We start from the raw sequence: 25,793 nt of genomic DNA, 5'->3' as shown, positions 1-25,793 counted from the left end.
TTGGAAAATCTACAATTAGATGTCTATGGCTTTGTATTTACTCTAATCGGACTATTTAATTTGTTTTATATGCTTACTTGCAGCAGCAAAATCAAACCTTCTTTACATAATATCTTTTTTCAGCGGATTCCAGAAAATTAATTAGAGATAGGATAGAAAGCTTAGTGACATTAGCGTTTGTCAACGTGGTCAAATTTAGATAAATTTTGCTAAAGAATATTTCATATTACGAAAGGCAGAACAGTTATTGAAAGTTAATAGACGCCAACCAAATATTATATCCGGGCTATTGAGCCAATACAGCATTGTATTATTTAATAATTACTTGACTCTTCATTGCTTGTTTTGAAAATCCGAGAAGTCGGGTGTTATTTCATACATTGGAGCGAAGTGCTATCTTTTCAAAAATTATCTAACGATCTCCAAATGCTTCCGTATGGTGACTGTGTAGTATGAAAACTTATTCAAGCATGAGCCATCTAACTGCTAAAGCTTATAAATTATGCTATTATACTTCACATATAAGACCACAAAGTAGTATATAATCATTATTACCCCCTACGTAGTTCCCTGGTAATAAGGACCAGGTGCCATTAATATATAGCTCTCCATGGCCTCTCTAAAACGGTTCTTGTACTGCTTGGGTGTAATCACCGTAGGCTCCTTTCCGACTCCACTGCTTCCGACTAGTCCCTTCTCCTTAACCCAACTCTCCAACTTTTTGTCCCAGGTAAACGTTCTGATACAGTCGATGATTCCAACCACCAATTCTTTATTATCCGAGTCGATTCCAACCACCAGCGAATAATCCATTACGTTCATCTTTGCTAAAAATAATGTATCGTTCCATAGTGACGCTCTGAGCAATCTTTTCGCATTTTCTCGAACAAATAACGGTGATTCGTAGATATACTCCACCATATTCTCGTCCAACAACACTTCGTTTTCTCTACCTGTCTGTTCGACGTGCCTATTCCTCATAGAACCCTTCAAATCAAATATCCGGCTCATTTTCCGATCATAGAATAAATTCTCCATAATCAATACGTCAATGGTATATGATCTCCCCCCCGGCAACATACTCTTCACCTGGATCTGATAGAATCCAAAAATCTTAACCAATACTGTGGGCAAGTTGTGGAACAGCGCTTGCGCAAAGTACTCGAAGTAGCTTGGCGCAAACTGAACAAATGCCTCCAATTCTGTCTTGCTGAGTTCTTTAATAATGAATCGCCCATCCAAAGTCTTTAAAAATGCCGATCCACTCTTACCCCCTGTCGAATTCCACTTCACGCATCTAGACAAACTCTGAAGAAAGTTACTGCTTACTCCACATTGTCTTCTGAAAGCCTCGAACTGCTCTGCAAAAAAGATCTTGCATGAAATTGTCGAATATCCTTCTTCGAATTGATACTTCAAGTGGAATCCTTTTTTAAGCATAATCGATTCCAGCGTCAGATACGATTGTGAACTCCTAGAAGCTTTTGAACTTCTCTCTGTCGATTCTGAAGGTTCCGCAGTCTTTTGTTGCGTTACTTGTGGTTCAATTGTCTCTGGAGGGCCTAATGAACCGACAGAATCGTGAGACCCTGTCATCTTGATTTCCTTTTCTCCATTTTCTTTGTTTTCGTCTTCTTTGTTTTCATCATCATCGTCTTCTTCTTCTTCATGCTTGGTCCCTTCCACCCCCTCCCTATTAGTTCCTAATGCACTGCAGAGCTTTGAGCTATAATCAGAGGTACTGAGACAAAATGCAATAATCGAGCTTGGCTCGTCTTCTCGAACAATCACATCTGAATCTACAAAGATATGTTCGGATAAATCAAGTGGATACGTCAATGGCTCCCAAAGAGACGCAGATCTGTCTTCCCAGAAATGTGTAAGCGATTTAAGAAGCGATATTTTCTCCGGTTGAACAATTTCTACCTTTTGAGCATCTTCTTCTGACTCTTTGACCCTCTCCGAACCTACAGCGCTGTGAGAATTTCCCTCGATGCCAGCCTCCTTGAAACCTTTTGATACCTGTTTATTGGCACCACTTCTACTGGCTTCTGCTTGAACAGCATCATTAACATCCTTGTAAACTTCAACCCTTGGCTTGGAAGTGATAACCTTAGGCATATATCTGTTGGCATTATCCATTCTCCTCTTCTCCAGATCTCTTTGCCGGAAATATTCCTGGGCATCAAAGAACTCGGCCAACTTCTTCACCTTTCCTGAACTAAACTCCAAGTCAGGTAAATCCGGCTCTTTAGCTCTAACAGATTTGCCATCTTGATCCACAGAATTGCTCCGACTTTCCCAGAAGTACTTCTTCTCTAAAATGGAGTCGCTCTTCTTTCTTGTCGATGGATCGGCCACCTCTCTTTTCTCATCAAGCTCCTTTCCCATTTCGTCGACTTTCTTCTCTTTCTCCTCCTTTTGCATTTCCCCCTCTACATCCTTTTCATCCCTCTTCTCATCAGACACAGATCGAAATAATCTGTCAAGCTGAAAAGCAGTTATCGTTCGGACATCATTCTCAGACGGTAAAAATTGCTTTGCGAACTCCAGAAACTCTGTGTTCCAATCACTGGACAATTCTTGAACTTCTCGAATCACCACATTCAAATTTATATGGTTTGTCACATCTGTGGTTGAATATATATGCTTGCAAAGGAGCTCGATATCAGCCTGCTCTTTGTCCACTCTTTCTTTCAGCTCGGCAATCCTCTTCTGACCAACTTGAACCTTCTCCGTAGTCATGCTATCAAGCTTAACTCTGTTAAGTCTACCTCTAACGCTATCAAAAAAATCTCTAGACTTCTTATGAACCATCTTATAGGATAATAATTTGATTGTAACATCATATTTTGGATTCCAGAACAGCCGAAATTTAGGAGGGACTAATCCCAATGTATCGATATTCGAATACTCTATCCGCATAGCCAGTCCACGAAAGCTGAAGTAGTGGATTTGATTTTCGTAGAAATCGTGTTCGCAAGAAGAGCCCTTTACCTTGGTGTGACGGCACCAGAAAGAAAGCTCGAGGTACTTACCAAAAGAGTACTTCCAGGCATTATCGCTTAAGGGTAGTACAGCCGTAGCATTATGGCAGATCTTGCAGAAGCTCCACGACATTATTATATCTTGAGCAGGGTGTGGGTTATCTTCCAGAATAACATCTACTTTACCGCTTCCATGAACGTATGTTCTATAATGCTCCTCCAACGTCAATCCACAGCCCTCCGTGCAGATATCGTTCGCATGAATGCAGGTATGCTCAATAAATTGGCCAAGAGAGAAATCATTTTCCCAATAGAAATCGGTCAACTGGATTTCTGGACCAATACAAGGAGTCGCATTCTTTGACGAAACCATGCTAAACAGAGTGACAATGTTTTGGTGATAATTGGCGTCGAAGTACCCAAGCTTTCGGGTGGACCAGAATTGATCCCACTGCTTCGCGGCTGTAGATAAGTCGAAGTTCAAGCGCTCCTGCTGACAGCTGTGATGAGTCCCCACCAGTTTGAAGACATCATCAAAACCTTCCGGAAGCTGCTGAACAGTCTCACTGATCTGGTAAAAATCAAGATATTTTTGCAAGGCAGACTGGCGACTTGCATCATTCAAACCTTCATCTCCTATAACCGATTCATACTTCTTCTCGAACTCTTCAAATACTTGCCCATTTTTTGCCAGCTGATCCTCAATATTCTTCAAGTCTAAAAGTAACCTCGGAGCATTAAACGAGACCCATGGAGAAGAAGAAAGTATCCTCTTCTCGGACAACTCAAAAACGTCATTATAAGAATTGATCTCAATTGAATACAATGCTGAAGTAATACCTTTGGGTTCATAATCAGGGGCCTGAAGGCATTGGTCTCTCATTAATCCGGATTCAAGTTTCACGTTGAAAAGCACGTATGCCATTAATGAGGCACACTCCTTAACTTTACCAAGTGCCTCTTTAGTGCTTCCACGCAAAACCACTGAGAATCCAAGCGATGCGATACAACCAGTAAAGTAGAAATAAGTTCGGATCACCTTCTCATGGAGATATGAACGTGTCTCAAATTTCCCACATCTTCCAAGTTTCGGCTGAAGGGCCAATTTGTCTATCGACGTGATGACATCGCTCTTGGTCATCCTTGACACTCTTTCTAAAACTTGAACTTTCATCTCCGTAGCCACAGCAATACCTCCCTCAGAAAGAAGCCTCAAAGCATAGCCATTAACTGTGGAAGTGGTGAGCACAATATTTGGTCTCAATGCAGATATTCTGGCCACAAGCTTCTTCAAATACTCATTCTGCTGAGCGATGATCGGTTCCAAGCTTGAAAACCGAGGTCCTGGATTTGGATGCTGCTCGTACTCGATGGGAAAAGTAATTAGCATGATTCTGGGATTGTTAATTTCATGTGGCATTTGCTTCAAAGGCAAACTTTTAGAAAAAACAATACCATCAATCACAGCAGTATCATCGATGGAACCACCAGGTATCCTTTTTATCTTCAGATAGTTGGACAAATCAAATCTCGCTGTGTTATTGACTTCAACAGAAACCGTTCCAATTATCTTGAGACATCTGATTAATATTGAGGTCCATTTATCGATGTCATCCATCTCTTTGTCCGTTAAGAGTTCTAAGAGCAACCGTTTTCCATGCTTCTCTCCAGCCCGGAGGAAATCGTCCAAGAACTCGAAGTCCTCTGCACCAATTCCAAAGCTGCCTGAAGCAGTTACAGTACTGTTATTCAGCAGACCTGATCCAATTGAAGCACCACTGATGATTCTGCCACTTCTACTCAGACGTCTGTGCCTTAGACGTTGTAATGTTGACGCCCTATGGCGCCTAGATCGACGCATAACACTCTTGGAATCGGGGAGTTTGGACTGATGCACTGCATCGTGAGGCTGGTACGACCAAGTAAGCTGTCTTCCACTCATGAAAGAAGCAGGACCCAACTCGCTGTCGCTAGATTCTTCTGAAGAACTACTATACAAAGTTGTCGCATCTGGAGCTTGTCTGCGAAGTTGAATAAACGGATCGTCGTCATCTGCAGCTGCTGTATTAATGCCTATTCCTCGAAATCGAGCCGAAGAATTCAATTGAGTGCGATTTGGAGGCTCAAGGCGTGGTGTTGATTCTGGCGAATTGATCTTAGAGGCAGATGTTGTGCCAAATGGGCCAGAATTGCGGGCCAATGATGAATTTGTAAAGTTAAAAATGGAGGACGCGGCATTAGCTGCGACAGCAGTAAAACTTAGAGGCGAAAGTTGGTCAAAATGCGAAGACGGCTCATTTGTAGTGGCATCAGCTTGTTTAGAAGGATGTGTAGTTACCAATGCACCTACAGAAGACTCTGAACCTTCTACATTAGCTTCTGTTCCTTGCTTAGGCGCTCCTTGATGATGTAAATGCTGATGCTGGTGTTGATGGCCCGGCCTTTTACCCTTTCTACTTATGGAATTTGAGTGAGGAATGTCAATTTCAACCGCCTCACCCTTTCTAGTAGTCGCAATAGTAAGCAGAGGAGGTGGCATTGGAGTCGTAGAAGTTTCAGGAGTCAATGAAGGAGACCTCTCACCAAACTGAGCTCGTTGTTTGGGCTTTGGAGTTGCAGGAGACGACAAACTAGTAATGCTTCGACGCAGTGATGAACTCCTGTCATCGAGAACCGATTCTTCTTCTTCACTAGTGGCATACTCCTCATACCTGTCCGCCAATTGCGCACATTGCGAACAAACACGCATCCTATCGCGCACATTGAACTTAGAGCCATCTATAAAAGTGGTACAAGACGCACAAAAGATCTTTCCACAAATGCGACAGTGATGCTTCCTACGAAAAGTAGTAAATTTGCGCTCACAAGAACGACATTTTATGGCGGAGATGTCATCCAACCAATAATCTTTGCCTATTCCAGAGGCCTGTGGACCTCTATCAGATAAGGTGGACGTTAGACTTAGTGTAAGATCAGGGTATTCACCTAACGAAGATTGAGAACGAAGACTATACGTATGCGTCTTATCATTGAGCTGCGTAGTCGACTTCGAGGATGACGATTGAAGTCCCAGCTGTTTCATAGGGTGAATCGAGAGAAAAAAGGAAATGATGATTAGGAACAGATCAGAGAAATGAGCGGCTGAAGATTGATTAGATCCCCTACAATGCCAGCATCCGTACACCGCAAATATCATGGCCTGTGTAGGGATGAAATTCTACACGCATAAGCGCTCCTACACCGGTAATTGACGGGGCAACAGGGATTACCAAATTGAGCTCGATATATAAAGAGCTTGAAGTCGTACAAAAGAATTATACTTTGACAAGACAACTTCTTCTTTTATTACAAACCAGCGGTATAATATATTATTGAATACATACTTACTATTATATTTATTATGCGATATGTCTCTATAAACCGGTCATTCTGTATCATCGTGATCAGCCTTCTTACTCTTGTGCTTATGATGATGCTTCTTATGTTTTCTATGGCCATCTTCTTCAGCCTTTCTCTTCGACAATAAAATATCGTCGTTAGAATCGTCGTTAGACTCATCGTCAGAATCGTCATTAGTATCCTTATCAGAATCGTCGCTGTCCTTACTAGAATCGTCACTGTCCTTACTAGAATCGTCACTGGAATCCCTACCGGAATCCTTACCAGAGTCACCCATTTTCTCGGGTTGATCATTATCTTCTTCATCAGGAACATACTTCGGCGTATCATCATCAAAGATGATTTTCTTATTCTTACGAACCGATGGTACTGACTCCACAGAGTTATTGATAGTCTGTTCATCCATTATCACTGGAGGAAGTCCTCTCAATTCCCTCTGAAGTCTTTTCAATTGACTAATCTTAATTGACTTTGGTCCTAAATATCCATTCACGGTTTGTTTAGAGTCTCCAGACACTGCACAAGACGATATAATGTTATCGTATGCATCCAAGAACCCATCCACATAGTTCATCACCTTCTGTTTTTCCAACGATTTCGATTTTACTGTATGAATCGTCGAGGGGCGATTCACATCACATTGTGCAGCACCTCTATTATATCCCATAATGCCAAGAAATCAACAATGATCAAAAACGACCTAAGATCTTAAGTCTTTGCATATGCCTGGAATAAAATTTTCAGATATCATTTTTTGAACCTCGTTTTGATTATGTAATCACAAAATTTTTTTTTCTCTCTATATAAAGTACCAGCTATTAGTTGATCAATTGTCTCTGATTCTTGCTTTCACCATTCGCCATTATGTTTCCCATGCTCAAAATAATGCCTATAGTCAAGCAATCTATTGGCAGTGCCAGACTGTTTTCGGGAATAGCGAGATCACGAATTACTGCTTCTTCTAACAAGGCCACTATACAGTCAATTGGTATTGGACGCAATGGAATACTCAATAGCGAGTCATTATTTAATTCACAACATTTGATTGGACTCACACAAGTCAGATGGTCTACAAGAGGTGGCGTTAGAGGAGGTAATCTTGGTAACACTTATCAGCCAAATACTTTAAAAAGAAAGAGAAGGCTTGGGTTTTTGGCCAGAATGAAGTCTCTAACAGGAAGAAGGATTGTTAAGGCACGAAAGAACAAGGGAAGATGGTTTCTCACCTATTAATTGATATAACTCACCTTGTAAATAGCTCTAGGTATATATCCTTATAGTAAATGGTATATCAGTGACGTAATGGTTCACTTAAAGACTCTAACTGTTTGTACGAACCTCTCCATCACTCTAACTGTTTCAACGAAGATTTGGTTTGAGAATCACTCACTTCACCAATGCCCGGGCAAAGGGTTAAAAAGTTCTGCAGGATTGTAATCTCGTCTGATGTCTCGCGGTCATATTCCGGGGAGCCCGTATTAATCTGAACTTTCCTTCCTAGTAGCTTTGACAGAAGTGCCAGATCGCTATATCAGAGCTCTTTGAACCAATTCCGCTGCTCCGGCACAAGTTCAAGGATTCAAGTCGATCAGAGCACAAATCCGGTAGTTCCCGAGACAGGCTATTTCAATTACTTTACTACCATTTGGAGAGCGGAAAATCAAAAGGTGTCCAGGTATAAATCAGAAGAGCGCTCCAGGTCGAGATGCCCCTGGTTCCGTAATCTCGTTCTTTTGGTCTACTCTGCTCAACTCTCATAAGTCTAGTTTCTTTGTAGGGCTGAATGCGGATATTTATTTCCTTTTTTGATCTTTAATCCGAGACCTTTTTCCGTTTCTCCGTCTTCACAAGAGGGGCATCGTAGAAAGGACTGCTGACAAATCCGTGTGAATCGTCTCGTGCCCTTATTTAACACATATCGTCAACGTTGTGTCAGGATTTAGTCTATTCGATCCCTCTAATGATTGTAGTTGTAAAATCTTTTGAAGAATTGTTCTGGAAATTGCTCTAGAAGTAGTCATTAAACATGTCTTCACATACAAATTCATACATTCATGCTGACGTCACTCGATCCGCTCAATCCAGCGTACATTCGTTAGATTCCAGCATTTCTCATCATGAATTTATTCAAGGAACTTCTCCAGAGAATTCATCTCTTGAGCCATGCTGTCAGTCGCTTTCCAGTCGCATACTCACTCGAACTTCAACTATAATAAATGCTATTAGAGAGGATAATCAATATGCTAGCGAAGTTGAGTCCAATAGAATCGCCAATCCGGAGGAAAATACCAAATCTCAAGGCGTTTTAGTCAATTATGATGGAGAATTCAATAAGCAGGATGTCATTGATCGTCCTCCAGAAGGTACTTTATGGGGATGGATAAGTGTTTTATGTGTTTGTGGTATTAATACGTTTAGCTGGGGTGTTAATAGTGTCTTCGGAGTTTTCCTTAACTATTTTGTCAGCTCAAACCAATTTCCAGGTGCTAGCATGGAGGATTATGCACTCGTTGGTGGTCTTAGCATGGGTTTAAGTTTTATGCTCATTAACGTAGCCAACACTCTGGTGAGGCGTTTCTATTACAAGTATGTAATGGCTGTTGGCATTGTCTTGCTCATTATCTGCGATTTGTGTGCTGCAGAGGCTACTACCATTGTCCAGTTCATCATGTTACAAGGACTCCTTCTTTCTATAGCTTATGCTTTGGTTGCCTCTCCTGGTTTTGTTATTATTCCAACCTGGTTCCTCAAGAAAAGGTCCATAGCCACAGGAATTGGCACTGCTGGTGCTGGTTTATCCGGCATAATCTTTAGCAGACCTATCCAGGCTATCATTGATACGACAGGTAGTTATAAATGGGCCCTTAGAATGATCGGTATTGTCTGTGGTGTCATGCTAACCGTGTGCACGCTACTTATCAGGTCTCATCGCGATTTGATAGTCGTTACTGGTCGTTCCTTTTGGGGCGATGTTCTCGTAGGCTTTACCAGATGGGACATCTATCGTCAAAAACCCCTCGTGTATTTGATCTTGTGGAATTTCTTATACGGGTTTCCCTACACAATTCTTCTCTTCTCGATGTCCTCTTATTCCACTGCGATAGGTCTTACATCTGCCCAAGGAGCTGTAGTTACTACAGTCCAGAGTGTTGCCCAATGCATTGGAAGGCCATTGTTGGGTTTGCTTTCGGACTACTTCGGTAAAGGTAACGTTACTCTGCTAGCCACAGCTTTGCTTGGCGTATTTTCACTTTGTTGGTGGATCTTTGTGAAAACTTACGCCAATTTGATCGTATTCGCTTTTTTCACAGGATTGTTAGTGGGTATTAACTGGGTTAATTTCTCTCCGTTATGTGCAGATATTGTTGGTGGTGGAGATGATTTACTAGCAGCAGTTTCGTTTCTTTGCTTGATTGGAGGCCCTCCTATGATAGTCTCCGAGATTATTGGATTGAAATTGGAAAGACCAGACGATAGTCGACCATATTTAAACTCTCAAATACTAGTGGGGGTTATGTGCATTGGCAGTGCTGCTATGTTAATTCCTTTTAGAGAATTTAAAATTTATAGAATGCTCCATGCTAGAAGGGAGTTGATCCAAAAGAAATTTAAGGAGAATCAAACCAGTGAAGATTGTACAAGGTTGAATAGATACAACATCCTATTAGAGAAGAGTTATAGGGGTTATCTTATCCGTAGTTTCTACCCTATCAAAGCTTAAATGCAAATTATCAGATACTAGTGTTTTTCCGAATATGGAATTAAGCCATCTTTTAGAAAAAAGGTTGCAATTGATCAAACGATAGAGCCGCGGCAGCGAATTATTATAGGCATCTGCATTGGAAATTTCATGTTATGTTCTTTGAAAGAGACACAAAGCAGGCTCTGTTTCTGGAGTTCAAACAGATTGTAGTAGATAGAGCTAGTAAAAATATAAAGAACTTTTTATTACCAAGAAAGTACTCATAAAACCGTCAAATAACCAGCTCAGCAGCCACTTATCCAAGAAGCTAGCTCAAACATGAAATTGTCTGTATCGCGTGAAACAACTTTTGTATCCTGAGTCTTTATGAAATTCCTCTTGTCCTTCGACTTGTACCTTCGACTTGTCCTTCGACTTGTCTTTCAAGTTGCTTGCCTGTTGATACACTAAGCTTTCACTATGGATGTGTTTGTTACGATCTTCTTATACTCGCTTGTTATGGCGATCAGCTCGTTTTTGGCTGGACTGATTCCTTTACTGTTCAACCTTCCTCCGGAAAAGATGAACTATATATCAACGTTCAGTACGGGAGTGCTTGTATCTGCTGCTCAGGTGCTCATTATTCCCGAAGGAATCTCTCATTCTCCAGATGATTCTCCTATCGGTCTCTACTTGCTTGCGGGTTTCATAACTCTTTTCACTATAGATCGTTTCTCTGATATTGCCAAAATCTCAAAGTACTCTACCATCGAGACTGATACTCTAGATTTTGATAGAGATTTTACACCTCCACCGTCCCCTGCAGATCTGACTTGCCTTGGATCCAATTCAATTATCATTTCTCCTTCGACTCTGCTTAAAAGCATCTTTCACGGTGATTGGAATGACCTCAAAACTCCTATCAAAAATGGTTTCTTATCTGCATTCCACAATACCGATACTCTTGGTCTTCTTATTCATTGTCTAACCGACGGCATCGCTCTTGCTTCTTCTCTTATGGCCTCCTCAGAATCCTCCTCTTTTCAGTCCATATTCATTGTTCTTGCCATCTTCCTCCATAAATTACCAACTGCGTTCGCTCTAGTATCTATTCTTCTTGAAAACAATCTTCCAAAACTTCACGTGGTTTGCCATCTCATAGCATTCTCTCTTGCTGCCCCTATAGGTGCCATTATCACCTATCTAATCATAGTTACCTTTGTTAACCAGAGTTTGCAGGGATTAAGTGGCTTGCTACTCACCTTTTCGGGTGGCTCATTCCTTTACGTGGGCTTCCATGCCTTACAGAATATTTCAGCTTCAAAAGGGCAGGCTTCATCAACGAAATCTGATCTCATAGACTACACCGTCTGTATCGCAGGAATGCTGCTTCCCGTACTAGTGGCATGTATCCCGGACGAATGAATCAAAATGCTCTATAATATTGTATCTGCTAATTTACATTGGTTCACTACCTTTACCTCCTCATTATCGACCGTCTCTGTAACCATTTGTCTCTCTTACTCGAGATCTCACTTACCGGAACAGAATACTTCCTTTCTCTAATGATTTTGACCATTACTGGACCCTTCTCTTCCATTTCCTTGTTCATGTTCCTCACCTCTTTAAGCTTTTCCATTCTTATTATTTTGGCATCTTCTGTACTCACCTCTTCGAACTTGATTTTCCGTCCTTTGGACGTTGCTTTCTTTTCCTTCGGCTTGTAATCTTCCAACAATTCCACAGGCAATTCATTCGGTATCTGTTGTTCTTGTTCTTGTTCTTCTTGTCTCAATTGTTTGGCCCTTTTCTGCTCTTTGAACTTTCTTTCTGTCTTTCTTCTTCTCTCTTTCTCTTTTTTATGCTCTACTTCAAGTGCCTTTTCTTCACGCTGTACTTTAAGTTTCTCTACTTCTTTTGCAGAACTTGTAGATTCCTCTTGTGGTGCCTCATCTCCTGACGATCCTTCCATATCAACCAACTCTTGCAGTTTTTTCAATTCTTCTGTAGGTCCTTCTACCTCCATGATATCATCACTATCGCTAGCATCATCAAAATTTTTGTGCTGGATAATTTCTCTGTCTCTTAATCTCATATCTATTTTAGGTCCAACAAGGTGGTTGGAAAAGTCAAGACTAGTGAAAGGAAAGAAAAGATATACGAAAGAAAAGAAAATCTTGATGAAAAATAATTAATGAAAAAATAGCCAATAGTTTCCTAATTAGGCGAAACAGAGAGGACTCGAGATCTATTTCAATCCTTTTCTCTATTACACATCTTTAGCAAGGCACTCCAAAAGTCCCAAGGAGCATAATACTTTAATCCAAATAATTACCAAAAGCCTTATTTGACCTGTGTAATAGAGGATCACATTGACTAGTACGATCATCACTATTATTACTCCCCAAAACCAGTAAGGATGTTCTTTCGTAAAAGCTCCCCAGCTGTCTGGCACCGGAATTCCAACTCTTTTACAAATTCTTCTCCACAAAGGATTATTGCATGGATCTTCACCTGCAGTTCCTGAAGCTTGAATTCCTGGAATACTTCCATATAGAGTATTCAGAGAAGCACTCGACTCTCCGTTTTCCAAAGAACTCTGTGAACTGAACGGATCTTTGGCTATAGTATTGACCTCTTTGAAGTTCATGTTTATTCTTGATTTATAAGTGGCTGGCATTGCTCTGATAGATGAAAGAAAAAAATGTGCCTTTAAGAATTAAACGCCAAGGATTAAAGTAGCCCTCTGAATAAATTATTGTCGCACCTTTACATATAGATTATTATACTAAGGAATATAATAAGGACTAGAAGTAAAACAAGAAAAGACAACTGATAAGCTCTGACCCATCTGTTTAGTGATACGTTATCAATGATCTCCGATTCGCCCACACTTTCAATATCTTCGGCCATAGCGGTTCCTCCCATCATAGAATCGATCCATGTAACTCTCTGTGGCCTGTTCAGCGTAGCAAATTGCGGTTCCTCCGATAAAAGTGAAGTAGTTTCAACCAGATGATTGTTTTGAAAAGTTCCATAATCATCAATAAATCCGTCTGATCTCCTATCCTTCAAATTTGTGTTAAAAGAACTGGGCGATTCCTGAACGATTGCTTTACCTGAAGAACTAGGTGGAAAGATGGAATCAGTAAAGCTTTCTTCAGGAGGCTCTGGTTTGGTTTGAATTAAAGATCCTATAGGTATATTCTCGATATCTTCTGTAGCATTTCTGTTGTCGAAAGCAGTAACGATTTTTTTCTTAGGAGATCTCGATTTAGTGTGCAGAAGTTTGTTTTGAACCCGTCTTACCGTCGATCCAACAGATGCAAAAGACGCAGAACTGCTCGGACGACTTGCAACTAGTTTCTTTAAACCCATTTACGTCGTATAAAGAATAACAAAATAGAGAGAATCACCAATTAAACCATTAAGCGCTCAGTTTTTACATTAAGGATTTCGCCCAATTGAGATATTCCAATTTACATTCCATATCATAATACATACTCAAAATGTCGTTTCCCATGCAGTTGAAGAAAGATCCTTGCCCAGTTTTTCGTGAACAGCTTTGGCAGAATCATATGGGCCCAGGTCTCTTAGATCAGTATCCCTAAGGTCTTTCAAAGGATCTGGAAGGTCGTCTCGTATGTCGTGGCCTTGAGAGTCGACAAATTTGTCCTTTTTATCGTTAATTTCCACCTCTCTTTTCGAAATCCGATCCATCAAGTTCATGAATTTCGACTGCTTGAACTTCTCATTCATTTCATTCGATGCGTTCTTGGGGGAAGCACTGTTCATGGTATTAAATACAGATTGTGCCAATTGCGCAAACTTGATTTTGTCCACCTCACCTATTGGCCCCATGGTCTTTTCCTTCACATTCATCTCACTGTTATTTACTCTGATATTGTTGCCATGCTCCGATAGCTGTTTCTCAATGTTGTTAAATGCGGAATCAAAGTCAATTTTGGCCTCACTATCAGTTGAAGAGTCCTGCAAACCACTCTGCAGCGTGTATGGAGCATTTGAGTAGCCATATGATCTAGTAAATCCAACAGGAGATACCTCGGCTTTTATTTTGGTTGCTGCAGTTTGGAAAGAGTCACTATTTTGAGCTCTGACTTGTCGTTGCTCGAGACTATTGAACTCCATCGACCATTGTTGCACATTTGCTTGCTGACTTCGTTGATTCGCTTGATTCATTTGCTGGTTATGTTGATATATTTGCCGGTTATGTTGATCCATTTGATTATGTTGATCATGTTGATCCCTTTGCTGATCCATTTGATTCATTCGCTGATCCTGACTTTCGCTAATAGTCATCTTTTGGAAATCGTTGACCCAACCACGCTGAGGCAGTTGCTGAAGTGACCCCTGTTGCATCTGTGAAGGCTGACGGTATTCCTGAAAGCTGCCCTGCGTTCCAAAGTCTCGAAATTCATTTTGTAAACCTGCATCGATTCTATGCAGCTTGTTGAAATCTGGCCTTTGCAACTGCTGACGACCATTAGACTGTAATTGATGGTTAATGGAACTATCCATGTTGGCTCTGGAATTAAACTTATTAATGGCACTGTTTCCAGCACAAGACGCTGGATCGGTCTGCAAGAAGCTCATTTGTGTAAAGTTTTGTAGCTTTCAATCAAGAATAATACGTTTCGAACATAAGAAAGAGAAGTTCTGGTAATCAGAAAAACCGCCTTTCGGTGAAGCTATAAATTAAAGTGACAGAATTCCGGCCGTGAAAAATTTCGGTTCTTATGTTTTCGGAGTTGCCTGAATGGAAAAAGAAGCAAAACAGTTAAGGGACTTCGTGGAAACTCATGAACTGATAAAAACTATTTACCAGATAGATCGCTTAGTAATTAAAGTAACTAAATTAGTAGAATAACTAGTTGAAAAGGGTTACATTGCGAGACAGTTCGGACTTCAAACCAATACCTTTGGAGTAGCTTTGGCAATTTCACTATCTTCGGTGATAATCTTCTCTCCAAATCTTGGCCAGGTTATGTAACCCCAGTTAGAAGGACCCCTGTAAAAAGTACTTCTGTCGTACTTAGTAAGCGAGTAGCCGTTTTTCAATCTGTTAACCAAATCCGGGTTTGACGTACCGTATCTCGAACCCCCAATGAGAGTTCTATCGTCATCATCGATCAATTCTCTTAGTTGGCTGTAGTCCTCATCGTGAAGCAAGTTTCCAGTTCTGATAATGACACCTTTCCAGATTTCATTAACCCACGAAGAATCTGGAATGTAGGATTCTTCTATTATTTCACCTCCATATGATCTTGGTTGAATAAACGAGAGATATGCAATTCTATTACCCTCTTTGGCTCTCCTCTCAAGTTCACTAAGAAGGTAGCCATAATTGGCTACTGGATTGATTTTAGCATCAATACTTAGACCACCCATAAAACGAGAGTAAGGCGAAATTCTAATACCAACTTTTGCAGCTCCAACTTCCTTCACTATACCATCAACTATTTCAAGTACCAATCTAGATCTATTCTCGATATTTCCCCCATAATTATCCTTTCTCTGGTTTGATGCTTCTTCTAAAAACTGATTTAAAAGGGTCATGTTGGCCGCATGGATTTCCACAAAGTCGAATTTGGCGACTTCAATAGCTTTCTTGGCTGCTTTCACAAATCGTTCGACAATGTCCGGCAACTCATCACTTGTGAAAGCACGAAGAGGATTACCACATTCTTCGGCAGCCTTTCTGCTTTTTTCGTCAACATATATAGCAGAAGGACCCACAAAAGGAACATTCTGAGCTTTACAGACTTGTGGAAGCGCTGATCTACCCATTTCCGCAATTTGAAGACTTACTTTAGAGCCATTTTCGTGAATAGCTTCAACAATTTTCTTCCATCCTTGTACTTGTTTATCGGTACCTAAAAAAGGTAATCCGGGAAAACCTGCTACTTTGTTTGAGGTAATCGTACCCTCCACAGTTATCAATCCTCCGTTGTCCTTGGCTCTTTCAGAATAAAATTTCAACATAGAGTCCGTTGGACAATCCTCTATGCATCGCATACGACCGGTAGGAGCAAAAACAAATCTATTTTTTAGCTCAACATCGCCGACTTTAATTTCTTTGAATAGTTTGGTATTCGAAAGTGCAATGGGCATTTTTATTGCTTTTGTTTGAATGATTAAAATGGTTTAAAAACCCGGGAAATACTAATGAAGATCTAATCCTATTTATTCATTTCAAAATAGGAAATTTATTACTAAGCCCTCTCGGATAAATTCTTAAACCCGAATTTTCCTATGCAAGAATATGGAACTCGGACTAACTTTGCAACCTTTCTACTACTCCCCATTGCATTTAAATTTAAAAGTTTCGTTGATTGTTTTCAAACAAAAAAGCGTCTTAGCATGACATTATGCCAATGATTTTGGTATGGTTTTGGCCAATTCGTTGTCTGCAGAAAGAGTTTCTTGGCCATACTTTCCAAATGTTATATAACCGTCGTTTGACATTGCGTTGTAAAACTTACTCCTATCGTAATGCGTGAGAGGATGGCCATTTTTGAGCCTATTGGCCAAATCAGGATTGGATATATAGAATCTCGATGCACCGATGAGAATTTTGTTGTCCCCATCGACATACTTTCTGGCAACCGTGTAACCTTTGTCATGTAGTAAAGCGTCCGTTCTTAGAAGAACATCTTTCCAAATCTCATTCACTCAGGTAGTGTGAGCCGGGAATTCTGGGATATTCTGGTTACCTCCAACTCTTGGCTTTACAAACGAAAAATTTGCCAATACTCTCCTTTTTTAATGCTTCCACCGTATTCATTGGTTCTCTTATTAGACGACTCGTTCACTGGTTTGGAAGATGCATGTAACCTCCATGTGCTTCACAACATCCAATCTGGCCTTGTTTAAAGCTCTTTTGGCTGCAACTACAAGAATTTTATTCACTGTCAGTACTCTAACAGGATTTTAAGTTTCTAGAACTGTATATTTACATCATTTTCGATGGTATTAATTTATTCCTAAGATATTTTAAGCCTCATTCCAGAAGACAGATCGTCAGTTTGTCCGAGTGGTTAAGGAGAAAGACTTGAAATCTTTTGGGTTATGCCCTCACAGGTTCGAATCCTGTAGCTGACGGTTTTTTTTTTTTGCTCATTTGGAATCACTACTCTCCCTCGCTACACTTAAGATCTTCTCCTAACTTTCGAAATACCATAATCAACCCAACCAGTTGATAGCTGGCGAAAACAAAAAAGTTGCAGGTATATGTGGGATGATGTACAAAGAAAAGAAAAACTTTAGATACAATGGAAAGAAGCACGGCTGTCACGGTGTCACCGAAGGAATTATATTTTAGTACTGCAATTGGAAGGTGGTGGGTTAACCTTGGCCAAACATTATTTAAGTCTTGCTTAGCTATGGATTGTCCATAATCAAAGCATCAGTAAGAAGCAGAAAACGAATATAATAGTCCATATTGAGGCTATTTGAGAAGTTAAGAATTGAGCAAAAAGATGGGGTAATGGCGGGGATTGGCCGCGAATACCACAGGACCGGCTGGAACCAGCTGGAACCCATTTGGAGCCATTTGAGACCAGGGGACTGCTGGTAGTCTCGATGTCAGACAAAAAGCAGCTGAGTGGATTTCCATTTTCGTTTTTGTGGAGAATAACATAATTGAGCGGCTGTGCTGCTGCATTAGTAATATCGATGATGTATATAAAAGGTGATCCGCATTCAATTAGAGTAGGTGATACGTGTGATCATTACATACCAATTACGTTACTAATTACCCTGTTCAATCATGTCTTCTTTACCTGCCACTCATAAAGCCGTTGTATTTACTGGTTCTACCGAGAACAGGAAACTTGTCGAGATCATCGACACGGCTACTATCTATCCTCCTCCAGCAAACAAGCTTTTAGTCAAGGTCAAAGCCTTTGCTTTAAATCCAACCGATTGGAAGCATATTATTGCCCAATTGGGAGAAAAGGGCGATATTTTAGGAACAGATTCTAGTGGTGAGGTTGTGGCTGTTGGCTCCGACGTTAAGGGCTTTGAAGTTGGTGACAATGTTTCCAGTTTCACCCATGGTGGTTATAAGGCTGATCCTACAGGAGGATCATTCCAGGATTATGCAATTGTTGACCCTAAGACTACTATCAAATATACCAAGAAGCTCTCTCGGGCCACAGCTACCTTAGCCAGCAAGGTTCGTTCGTTCGAAGGTGCTGCATCAATTACTCTAGGCTTAGCTACAGTGGGCATGTCATTTCAGCACAGCATGAAATTAACTTTGAACCCTACTGCCAATAAGGGTAAGTATATCTTGATTTGGGGTGGAGCAACTGCTACTGGCATACTGGCTGTACAAGTTGCCAAGAAGTTGTACGGTCTTACCGTTATTGTCGCTGCATCCAAGAAACATCATGCTTGGTTGAGGAGACATGGTGCAGATTATGCGTTTGATTATCATGATGCAGATGTCGTTGAACAGATCAGGAAGGTGACAGACGATAAATTGACCTTTGCTTTGGATACCGTCGCTATTCCCGAGTCGTACAACCCTGCCTATAAGTGTCTCTCTCACTCGGAGCCTGCAGTTTTGGACAATTTGCTTGATATGAGCGAAGACACTCTTGAGAACCCACCAAAGAGAGACAACGTCAAATTGACACAGACTTTATCTTATCTCCTTCTTGGTGATCAGGTTTTAAACGGAGTCGAGGTTCTCGGTTCTAAAGACATTGATAATGATCATGCCACGTACTGGAAAGCGGCCCAGAAAGCTGTAAACGATGGTATCATTCTCCATGCCCCATTAACCATTCTTCATGGAGGTTACAATGCTGTCGAAGAAGGCTTTTCCGTTTTAAGAAACGGCGACGTTTCTGGAGAAAAGTTGATTATAATTCCGGAAGAAACCAATTAAAATAGTTCACTGAAGTAAGTTTATATTGTAATTTACACATCATTCAATGCAACACTGACCACACCTTTGTTGTGTCCATTGTATTGTCTAACCGTTTCGTTGGTACTTAAATCCCACAATCTCACATAATGATCCGAGCATGCCGTCACCAAGTAGGCACTGTCTGCACTAAACGAGCAGTCCCATACCCATCTTTGGTGTCCTCGAAGTGTGGTCTCGAGTTGAAAATCGTCCATTGTCGACCATATGCGAGTGGTATGGTCTGCTGAACACGTAGCAAGGTGCCTGCAATCGGAAGAAAGTAATACTCTGGTAATATACTTGGAATGAGCCTTGAATTTCCGAGCAGGCTTCAGAATAGTTTCATCTGTATTGTTTTCCATATCCCACACATAACAGTTTCCCTTGTTATTTCCTGCAACTAGCATTGAGCCGTCAGATGCAACGGAAACAGACTGTATAGACACGTCATCTTCGGGAATCAACTGATGTGTGCACTTGTTCTCGCTCAAATCCCAAACTCGCACCGTTCCATTTTGGTCACAGCTAATCAACTCACCCTGATTAGGATGGATCACCACTTCGTTGACCGGACAATTATGCTTATAATTTCGTTGCACGCTGGGAGATCGTACATCCCAGACTTTAACTGTACCGTCCTCAGACGACGAACACATCCATCGGCTATCTATTTGGAAAGCTATTGAAGTCACATTGCTCGTATGACCTTCAAAATGAGCAACAGGATTCGGATTCGTTGACCTTATGTCATACAGTCGCACTTTTGGATTGCCAGCGGCAGCCAAGTACTTCTTGTCTGACGTAATCTCTAGCCGATTCACCTGAGAATCACTATGCTGAATTGTCCTTGAACAGACACCGGTAAGAGCCTCCCAGAACCGAATAGTATGATCATAACCTGCTGATGCGAGAATGACAGACATGGTTAGAGAAGAGAAAGTGGCATTGACCTACTTTGAAGTGAATTCATTTAGCGAATTTTACTCACTACAATTTTACCATACTAATTAACTAAACGTACTATACTATTAAATTACACCAATCCATCACTCAAAAACTGCTTCTTATTGCAGCCTTCTGGGTATCGCTCAAATATATAGGATAATCAACGTCGAATTCTACAATCAAATCTCCATTTCCACCAGGTGTCTTCGATATCGGCATACCGAGATTTGGATATCTGGTCACGGAACCGGGCTGTGTAGGTGTGGACTTACTAACAGGAACTTTACGACCATCAATAGTAGCAATTTGCTTCTGGTATCCAAGTAGAGACTCCTTGAAGCTCAACTTAACCTTGGTTCTCAAATCATTACCCTCTCTTTTAAATGTAGGGTCCGGCTTCTCTGTGATAATAAATCTAACTGTTTGTCTCTGTCCATCGTGCCAATCCCCCATATCTTTATAGGTGATTTTGGTACCGGACTTCCAGCCTGGTTTCAACTGTATTGGAATAATTGTAGACTCCAACTCTCCACTGGGTCCCCTTCTCTTGATCTTCATCTTTTTAGTTGCACCCGTGTACAACTGTTCTAAGGTGCAAGGAACGTTCAAATCCACAACTTCTGGTTCCCTCCTTCTTCTGGTCTGTTGTTGCTGCTGTTGCTGCTGAGGCATTCCTCCGAATCCACTCGAGCTAAAGCCTCCAGGCATTGAACTACTACTGAACTGGGCTCCTCCAAACGGCGAACCACCACGACTAGAGCCACCACTGCCCCCCATACCACCAAATATATCCTCAAATCCCCCAAATTGATTGAACAAGTTGAAGGCATCAGCTGAGGAGAACTGATGAGGACCTCCTCCAGTAGAACTAAAGTGGAAACTGCCACCGGGGCCTCCTCCACCAGGAGAACCGCCTGCTCCTGCAAATGGATTACTTGCTGGTGCATTACCTCTTGCCGCATCTAAACCAGCCTGATCATACACCTCTCTCTTGTCAGGATCCGACAAAATTTGAAATGCCTCTGACACTTGCTTGAACTTCTCCTCATCTCCCGTGGGCTTATCCGGATGATATTTCAACGCCATTTTTCTGTACCCCTTCTTGATTTCTGCATCCGATGCAGAAGGTGAAACGCCCAACAAATCATACAATTTACTCTCTTTAACCATTTTGTCAAAGAAAGTTATACTGTAAATTGCTTCTCAGCTTGTGCAGAAAATCATATAATATTTATACAGGAGCAAAATTTAAGTTTTTGGAGATGCTGAAAAGCGAAGAGGGTGCGATTTTCTGGAAGGGTCTAGAATCAAAGACAACTCACTAAGCAGTACGTGTAATTAAATAAAAAGTACTATAGAGACACTCACTTGATTCCAAGCGAACAGATATTTAACTGGGTCATCTCGCCCAACTTCTGCTCAATGCGCTGGTCCAAAACTCCGTTGGCGTACTCCTCTCTACTGACAGGATCCAAGTACTGCTGAACCTGTGCTAATCTGGCATAACCCTCAGTACAAAATCTCATCTGAATCTTCACCAATGCTTCGAACGAAGCGTCGTACCAGGGAACTCTAATGTCAATCAATTGAGGAAGTTCGCTCTTCAGTTGGTCATTTAATGCATCGTAAATCTCCTTGGCCATTTGAAGCTCTCTTTCTGCTCTTGGAAGCTTCGATGCATCTTTGGCTGGCCTATCGACTAATCTTCTAACTTTGGCCTTTGCCTGTTCATAGTCCACCTTTTTGTGGGCCCGTTTCTTCATGGCCTCAGTAATCTCTGCAAAATATGAGCAAAACTTCGACACTGGATCCAAAACAGCCTCTCGGAATGGTCCATCCAACTGTTTGACTGTCTCCTGATCAAAGTTTTGAACTGCCTGAAGATAGTACGCTCCAATGTCAACCTGCCCCATCTCTTTGGTATCTCCATACAAGTTGTCCACTACTTCTCCCATTGCTGATTGCGATGCCGTCACCGCTCTCACTGCATCCAAATATGCCTTAGTTTCCGTTTGAAGCTCCTTACCCGACTTTTCCATCGTTTTAAATCTTCTCTCTTCTATATCATAATCTTTGTCCATCACTTTGTCTGCTGCTTTAACAACCACCTATAGCCTCTAATGTTAGTAAGCGCTCCCAAATTTCTCTTCCTGTCTTATCCCATACTTACCGATCCTCCCGCACGGGTCAGGGCTTTCTTAAATCCCGACCATGACATGTTTTAACAGATTGGTCAAAGAATAAAGTGTTGAGCAACTATACAGAATTCGGTGACCAAGCCTCACTTTATTGTTAAACTTATTATTAATCAGCTTAATACGCCACTCCTGTACTGCGCCACGTCTACATGAACTATTCGTATCAATTATTACCTACACCGTACACTAATCCTTGGACTCTTTAGATTTCTTCTTCTTCTTTTTCTTGTCTCCGCTATCATCTTCAGCCTTTCTTTTCTTAGAGGTCTTGTCGTGCTTATGATGGTGGTGATGATGCTCTTTTTCATCTTTTTCAGTCTTCTCAGTCTTTTCAGTCTTTTCAGTCTTTTCAGTCTTATCAGTCTCTTCAGCCTTTTCAGTCTTTCCATTCTCTCCACCATATATAGAAGACTTTGCCTTCTGAAGTTCCGGAACCTTCAACTTATCAGCAGGAACAGCTGGAGCTGCCTCATCTTCATGACTAACATAATCCTTCTTCCAAGAATCTGGTGTACTTTCATTGGGTCTTCCATACTTATCAAGCTTCTCCTCCTTAATCAGCTTCTTCTTCTTCAAAGCAACAGGTCCAAGTCCCCATCTTCTTGGATATGTATCTCTTTCCATAATACATCTTTTCACTGTAGCAACTACACCATGATCACATGACGTCAAATCAACAGTAGACATCTGTGCGATACCAAGAGCAATGGCCTCACCCTTAGTTGTAATTAAAACAACTTCATCATACAATTCAATGGTCTTCTCATATCTTAATAATCCTGGTATCATTAATTTGGCACCGTAACAAACCGCATTAACGGCAGAATCCTTAACAAGAATTCTTTTATAGCCAACCATCAAAGTCTCCAAAGGACTTATCACTCTTCTCAAGAAAGTCTCATCTCTACTGTTATCGTAGATCCATTGCGCATCCATGACATCATGTAATGTCACCATATTATCGTTTTCTGTCATACTTCCGGATCTAACCCTTCTCAATTCCTGCATATGACCACCACATCCAAGTAGCATACCCAAATGAACGCAAAGTGTTCTGATATACGTACCAGCTTCACAAGATGCCCAAAATACTCCCAATCCTCTCTTGCTATCAAACTCAATCAAATTAGAATTGTAGATGGTTCTCACACGAAGTTGTCTCTTGACAGCGGAAATTAAAGGAGGTCTCTGGAATAAAGCACCAGTCAGATTCTCCAATGCTCTACCCATTTCCTTCTCATCTTTCAAAGCATCATGTAATCTAACCACACAAACATACTCTTTACCAGCACCCTGTTGAGCCTTGACCAATCTGGTGGCTCTATCAATACAAACGATCAAACATCCCGTCACTTTAGGATCCAAAGTACCAGAATGACCAGTCTTTTCCACTCTGAGAATCCTTTTGATCCAAGCAACAACTTCATGAGAGGATGGATTTGATGGTTTATCCAAGTTTATCACACCAGAACTCACATAGTTCTTGATATCTCTCTTCAAAGGTGAAGAACCTGCTGGAATAGGTGTATAGTGAGAACATCTAACTAGTAACTTATCATAATCTTTCAAAAGTAAAGGCCAGTCTGAAGTATCTGCCGAAGGAGCAGATTTCTCCGGCTTGATCATGAATTCATCCGACATCACTATAACTAATTGAGATGAAGCAAAGCAGACTAATAACTGGTAATTCTTTAATTCGAAAAATTTTCGGTGAAAAATGAAAAACCTAAAAATTTTTTTGGTCCTTGAAAAGGTCGTGCGATCTATCCAAAAAAATAGGTGTCTCAATCAAAGGAGCCTTATAGCGATATCTATCTGAGTATCTATTAAGAGTAACCGATAATCCCAGGGTCTAAACATGAGGGGATCCGAAGCTAGCAAAGAAGGTTTGGAGAAATATGAAGTGACATGAGATTGTACCTCTTTTATATTTGGATGATATTTTAGCGAGCAGATGAAGTGCAACTGAAGAGTAATTCTGTAGGCATAGAGCGTAGACATATCACGAGGAAAATGGAAAAGATGGGGGCCGACAAAGCCAATGTCAATATTGATAGAATAATGAGAGAAATCATGAAAAGAGATCTTTGTGACATGTCTTTTCAAGCTGCACAAATTGAGATGATGCTCCAAAAAGTGACCAATCACAATCCTTAGATGATCCCTTAGACTAGATGGGTTATGATCCCATAAGGGAATAGATTGGCATCCAGGATTGGCCACGACATAATTTATCAAAGCCTGAGATAAATAGCAGATGGGCATTAACAACAAGTGCTTATATTGTAATTTACAGATATAAAGGAAAGAAGGTGTTTAAATAAGAAATACTTAACCAATCGAGTCCCTCGACCCGATTAAGGAGTTTTTCGTCTTTGATGTATTTTTTAACCAGAAGAATGTGAATCAGTTGATTTCGGAGAGGTTAAAAGACTTTCGAGTGCAGGGGTTTCTGACGTGGCGGGTGTGAATGGAGTATCTGGGGTGACTGTCTTATCTTTGGCCTTAACTGGAGTGGCAGGCTCCACCGGCTCCATTTGCTCTACTGGGCCCGTTGGCTCCACCGGCTCCATTTGCTCTACTGGGCCCGTTGGCTCCACCGGCTCCACCAGCTCCACCAGCTCCATTGGTTCCATCGGTTCCATCGGTTCCACCAGCTCAACCGGCTCCACCGGCTCCACCCCAAATCTTATCTGAGGCTTCATTATTTTTATTCTTAAAGATGGATCAACCATTTTCTCAGTCAAAAGATCCGGAGTTTGCACAGTCCCTGTTCCAATATTAACATTCACGTAGGGTACCTTGATAGAAAGGCCATTAAACTGCAATAACTTGTGAATCTGATAAAACATCAATGCATTCAACATTCCTGCAACAGATCCTATCAATAGTGCAACGGAAAAAAAGTAGTAACAAACTTTACATAGCTCTATGAGTGTAGAAAAGTCAAAATACTTGGGTCTAAATGAAAGCAGGTACTTGATTATACCCAGCGGCATAATATAAAGACCAAATATAATCACATCAAAGAAAAGTAGTAGTGGAGTAAACACAAAGAACAATGCCAAGTGGAAAATTGAAGCAAAAGGCATCAATAACAAGGAGATGAGCCCATTCATCGTTGAGACAGATAGAGAAGAATGGTGAATGTAATTGAAGATCCGCCGCGTATATAAATAGAGAGGAGTTTTCCCTTTGAAAAAAAAAAACTTAGAAAAAACTCTTCTCCTTTAGCACTCCCTTTTCTGCCTCATATTCTGCTCAAGCAATAGAATAATGGGTTCTGATAGTGGAGTAGATCGAGTACCAGGGATATTTGCCGCAAAAATCGAACTGTTAAACGATTGGTAAGTATACTTTGGGTATTTCCATTTCTAGAGTCTTTGTAATCACTCATTGCACTAAATCGATGAATGTTAAGGCTACAGAATACACTACTATAAAATTAAAATGAATGAATGTAATTTTTAACTATTGGCGAACTCCGGGCGCAAGTCGGATCTTCTTGGCGCAATTAAAGGATGGAGTTGACATAAGAAGGTGAATGCCCACATAAGGTACATCATACCCAACGTAAGACACACTGTGCTTCTCCAGACACTAGGGGTGTTAGTTAGTAAGGCAATTTCTTGCTGTATATCTCT

General features: G+C 40.9%; 13 protein-coding genes and 1 non-coding gene across 14 annotated transcripts; 4 read left to right on the top strand and 10 right to left on the bottom strand.

The window, feature by feature from the left end:
- Window positions 1-558: 558 nt before the first annotated feature.
- FOA43_001940 (uncharacterized protein) lies at window positions 559-5,863 on the bottom strand (the record flags this gene model as incomplete). The annotated part of the gene is made up of 2 exons (XM_038922245.1): window positions 559-5,824; window positions 5,859-5,863. The coding sequence occupies 2 exons, from the start codon at window positions 5,861-5,863 to the stop codon at window positions 559-561; spliced, it is 5,271 nt and encodes a 1,756-aa protein (XP_038778173.1).
- Window positions 5,864-6,411: 548 nt separating this feature from the next.
- Window positions 6,412-7,053, bottom strand: FOA43_001939 (uncharacterized protein; the record flags this gene model as incomplete). The annotated part of the gene is made up of 1 exon (XM_038922244.1): window positions 6,412-7,053. The coding sequence occupies one exon, from the start codon at window positions 7,051-7,053 to the stop codon at window positions 6,412-6,414; it is 642 nt and encodes a 213-aa protein (XP_038778172.1).
- A 1,496-nt stretch (window positions 7,054-8,549) lies between these two features.
- Window positions 8,550-10,107, top strand: FOA43_001938 (uncharacterized protein; the record flags this gene model as incomplete). The annotated part of the gene is made up of 2 exons (XM_038922243.1): window positions 8,550-8,554; window positions 8,613-10,107. 2 exons carry the CDS (start codon window positions 8,550-8,552, stop codon window positions 10,105-10,107), a joined length of 1,500 nt encoding a protein of 499 aa, XP_038778171.1.
- A 441-nt stretch (window positions 10,108-10,548) lies between these two features.
- Window positions 10,549-11,493, top strand: FOA43_001937 (uncharacterized protein; the record flags this gene model as incomplete). Its single annotated transcript, XM_038922242.1, has 2 exons — window positions 10,549-10,556; window positions 10,674-11,493. 2 exons carry the CDS (start codon window positions 10,549-10,551, stop codon window positions 11,491-11,493), a joined length of 828 nt encoding a protein of 275 aa, XP_038778170.1.
- A 52-nt stretch (window positions 11,494-11,545) lies between these two features.
- FOA43_001936 (uncharacterized protein) lies at window positions 11,546-12,621 on the bottom strand (the record flags this gene model as incomplete). Its single annotated transcript, XM_038922241.1, has 2 exons — window positions 11,546-12,244; window positions 12,616-12,621. The coding sequence occupies 2 exons, from the start codon at window positions 12,619-12,621 to the stop codon at window positions 11,546-11,548; spliced, it is 705 nt and encodes a 234-aa protein (XP_038778169.1).
- A 951-nt stretch (window positions 12,622-13,572) lies between these two features.
- Window positions 13,573-14,682, bottom strand: FOA43_001935 (uncharacterized protein; the record flags this gene model as incomplete). The annotated part of the gene is made up of 1 exon (XM_038922240.1): window positions 13,573-14,682. One exon carries the CDS (start codon window positions 14,680-14,682, stop codon window positions 13,573-13,575), a length of 1,110 nt encoding a protein of 369 aa, XP_038778168.1.
- A 312-nt stretch (window positions 14,683-14,994) lies between these two features.
- FOA43_001934 (uncharacterized protein) lies at window positions 14,995-16,200 on the bottom strand (the record flags this gene model as incomplete). Its single annotated transcript, XM_038922239.1, has 1 exon — window positions 14,995-16,200. The coding sequence occupies one exon, from the start codon at window positions 16,198-16,200 to the stop codon at window positions 14,995-14,997; it is 1,206 nt and encodes a 401-aa protein (XP_038778167.1).
- Window positions 16,201-17,108: 908 nt separating this feature from the next.
- On the top strand, window positions 17,109-17,190 carry FOA43_001933. Its single transcript has one exon. It is a non-coding gene; the product is annotated as a tRNA-Ser (tRNA).
- A 667-nt stretch (window positions 17,191-17,857) lies between these two features.
- Window positions 17,858-18,985, top strand: FOA43_001932 (uncharacterized protein; the record flags this gene model as incomplete). Its single annotated transcript, XM_038922238.1, has 1 exon — window positions 17,858-18,985. The coding sequence occupies one exon, from the start codon at window positions 17,858-17,860 to the stop codon at window positions 18,983-18,985; it is 1,128 nt and encodes a 375-aa protein (XP_038778166.1).
- A 32-nt stretch (window positions 18,986-19,017) lies between these two features.
- On the bottom strand, window positions 19,018-19,929 carry LST8 (TOR complex subunit lst8; the record flags this gene model as incomplete). The annotated part of the gene is made up of 1 exon (XM_038922237.1): window positions 19,018-19,929. One exon carries the CDS (start codon window positions 19,927-19,929, stop codon window positions 19,018-19,020), a length of 912 nt encoding a protein of 303 aa, XP_038778165.1.
- Window positions 19,930-20,056: 127 nt separating this feature from the next.
- Window positions 20,057-21,037, bottom strand: FOA43_001930 (uncharacterized protein; the record flags this gene model as incomplete). The annotated part of the gene is made up of 2 exons (XM_038922236.1): window positions 20,057-20,939; window positions 21,033-21,037. The coding sequence occupies 2 exons, from the start codon at window positions 21,035-21,037 to the stop codon at window positions 20,057-20,059; spliced, it is 888 nt and encodes a 295-aa protein (XP_038778164.1).
- Window positions 21,038-21,315: 278 nt separating this feature from the next.
- Window positions 21,316-22,169, bottom strand: FOA43_001929 (uncharacterized protein; the record flags this gene model as incomplete). Its single annotated transcript, XM_038922235.1, has 2 exons — window positions 21,316-22,059; window positions 22,122-22,169. 2 exons carry the CDS (start codon window positions 22,167-22,169, stop codon window positions 21,316-21,318), a joined length of 792 nt encoding a protein of 263 aa, XP_038778163.1.
- A 166-nt stretch (window positions 22,170-22,335) lies between these two features.
- Window positions 22,336-23,790, bottom strand: CBF5 (centromere/microtubule-binding protein cbf5; the record flags this gene model as incomplete). Its single annotated transcript, XM_038922234.1, has 1 exon — window positions 22,336-23,790. One exon carries the CDS (start codon window positions 23,788-23,790, stop codon window positions 22,336-22,338), a length of 1,455 nt encoding a protein of 484 aa, XP_038778162.1.
- A 746-nt stretch (window positions 23,791-24,536) lies between these two features.
- Window positions 24,537-25,148, bottom strand: FOA43_001927 (uncharacterized protein; the record flags this gene model as incomplete). The annotated part of the gene is made up of 1 exon (XM_038922233.1): window positions 24,537-25,148. One exon carries the CDS (start codon window positions 25,146-25,148, stop codon window positions 24,537-24,539), a length of 612 nt encoding a protein of 203 aa, XP_038778161.1.
- Window positions 25,149-25,793: the final 645 nt, after the last annotated feature.

This window comes from Brettanomyces nanus, chromosome 1, assembly GCF_011074865.1.
Source record: "Brettanomyces nanus chromosome 1, complete sequence".
Taxonomy (NCBI): domain Eukaryota; kingdom Fungi; phylum Ascomycota; class Pichiomycetes; order Pichiales; family Pichiaceae; genus Brettanomyces; species Brettanomyces nanus.
This window is presented reverse-complemented; position numbering and strand designations above follow the sequence as displayed.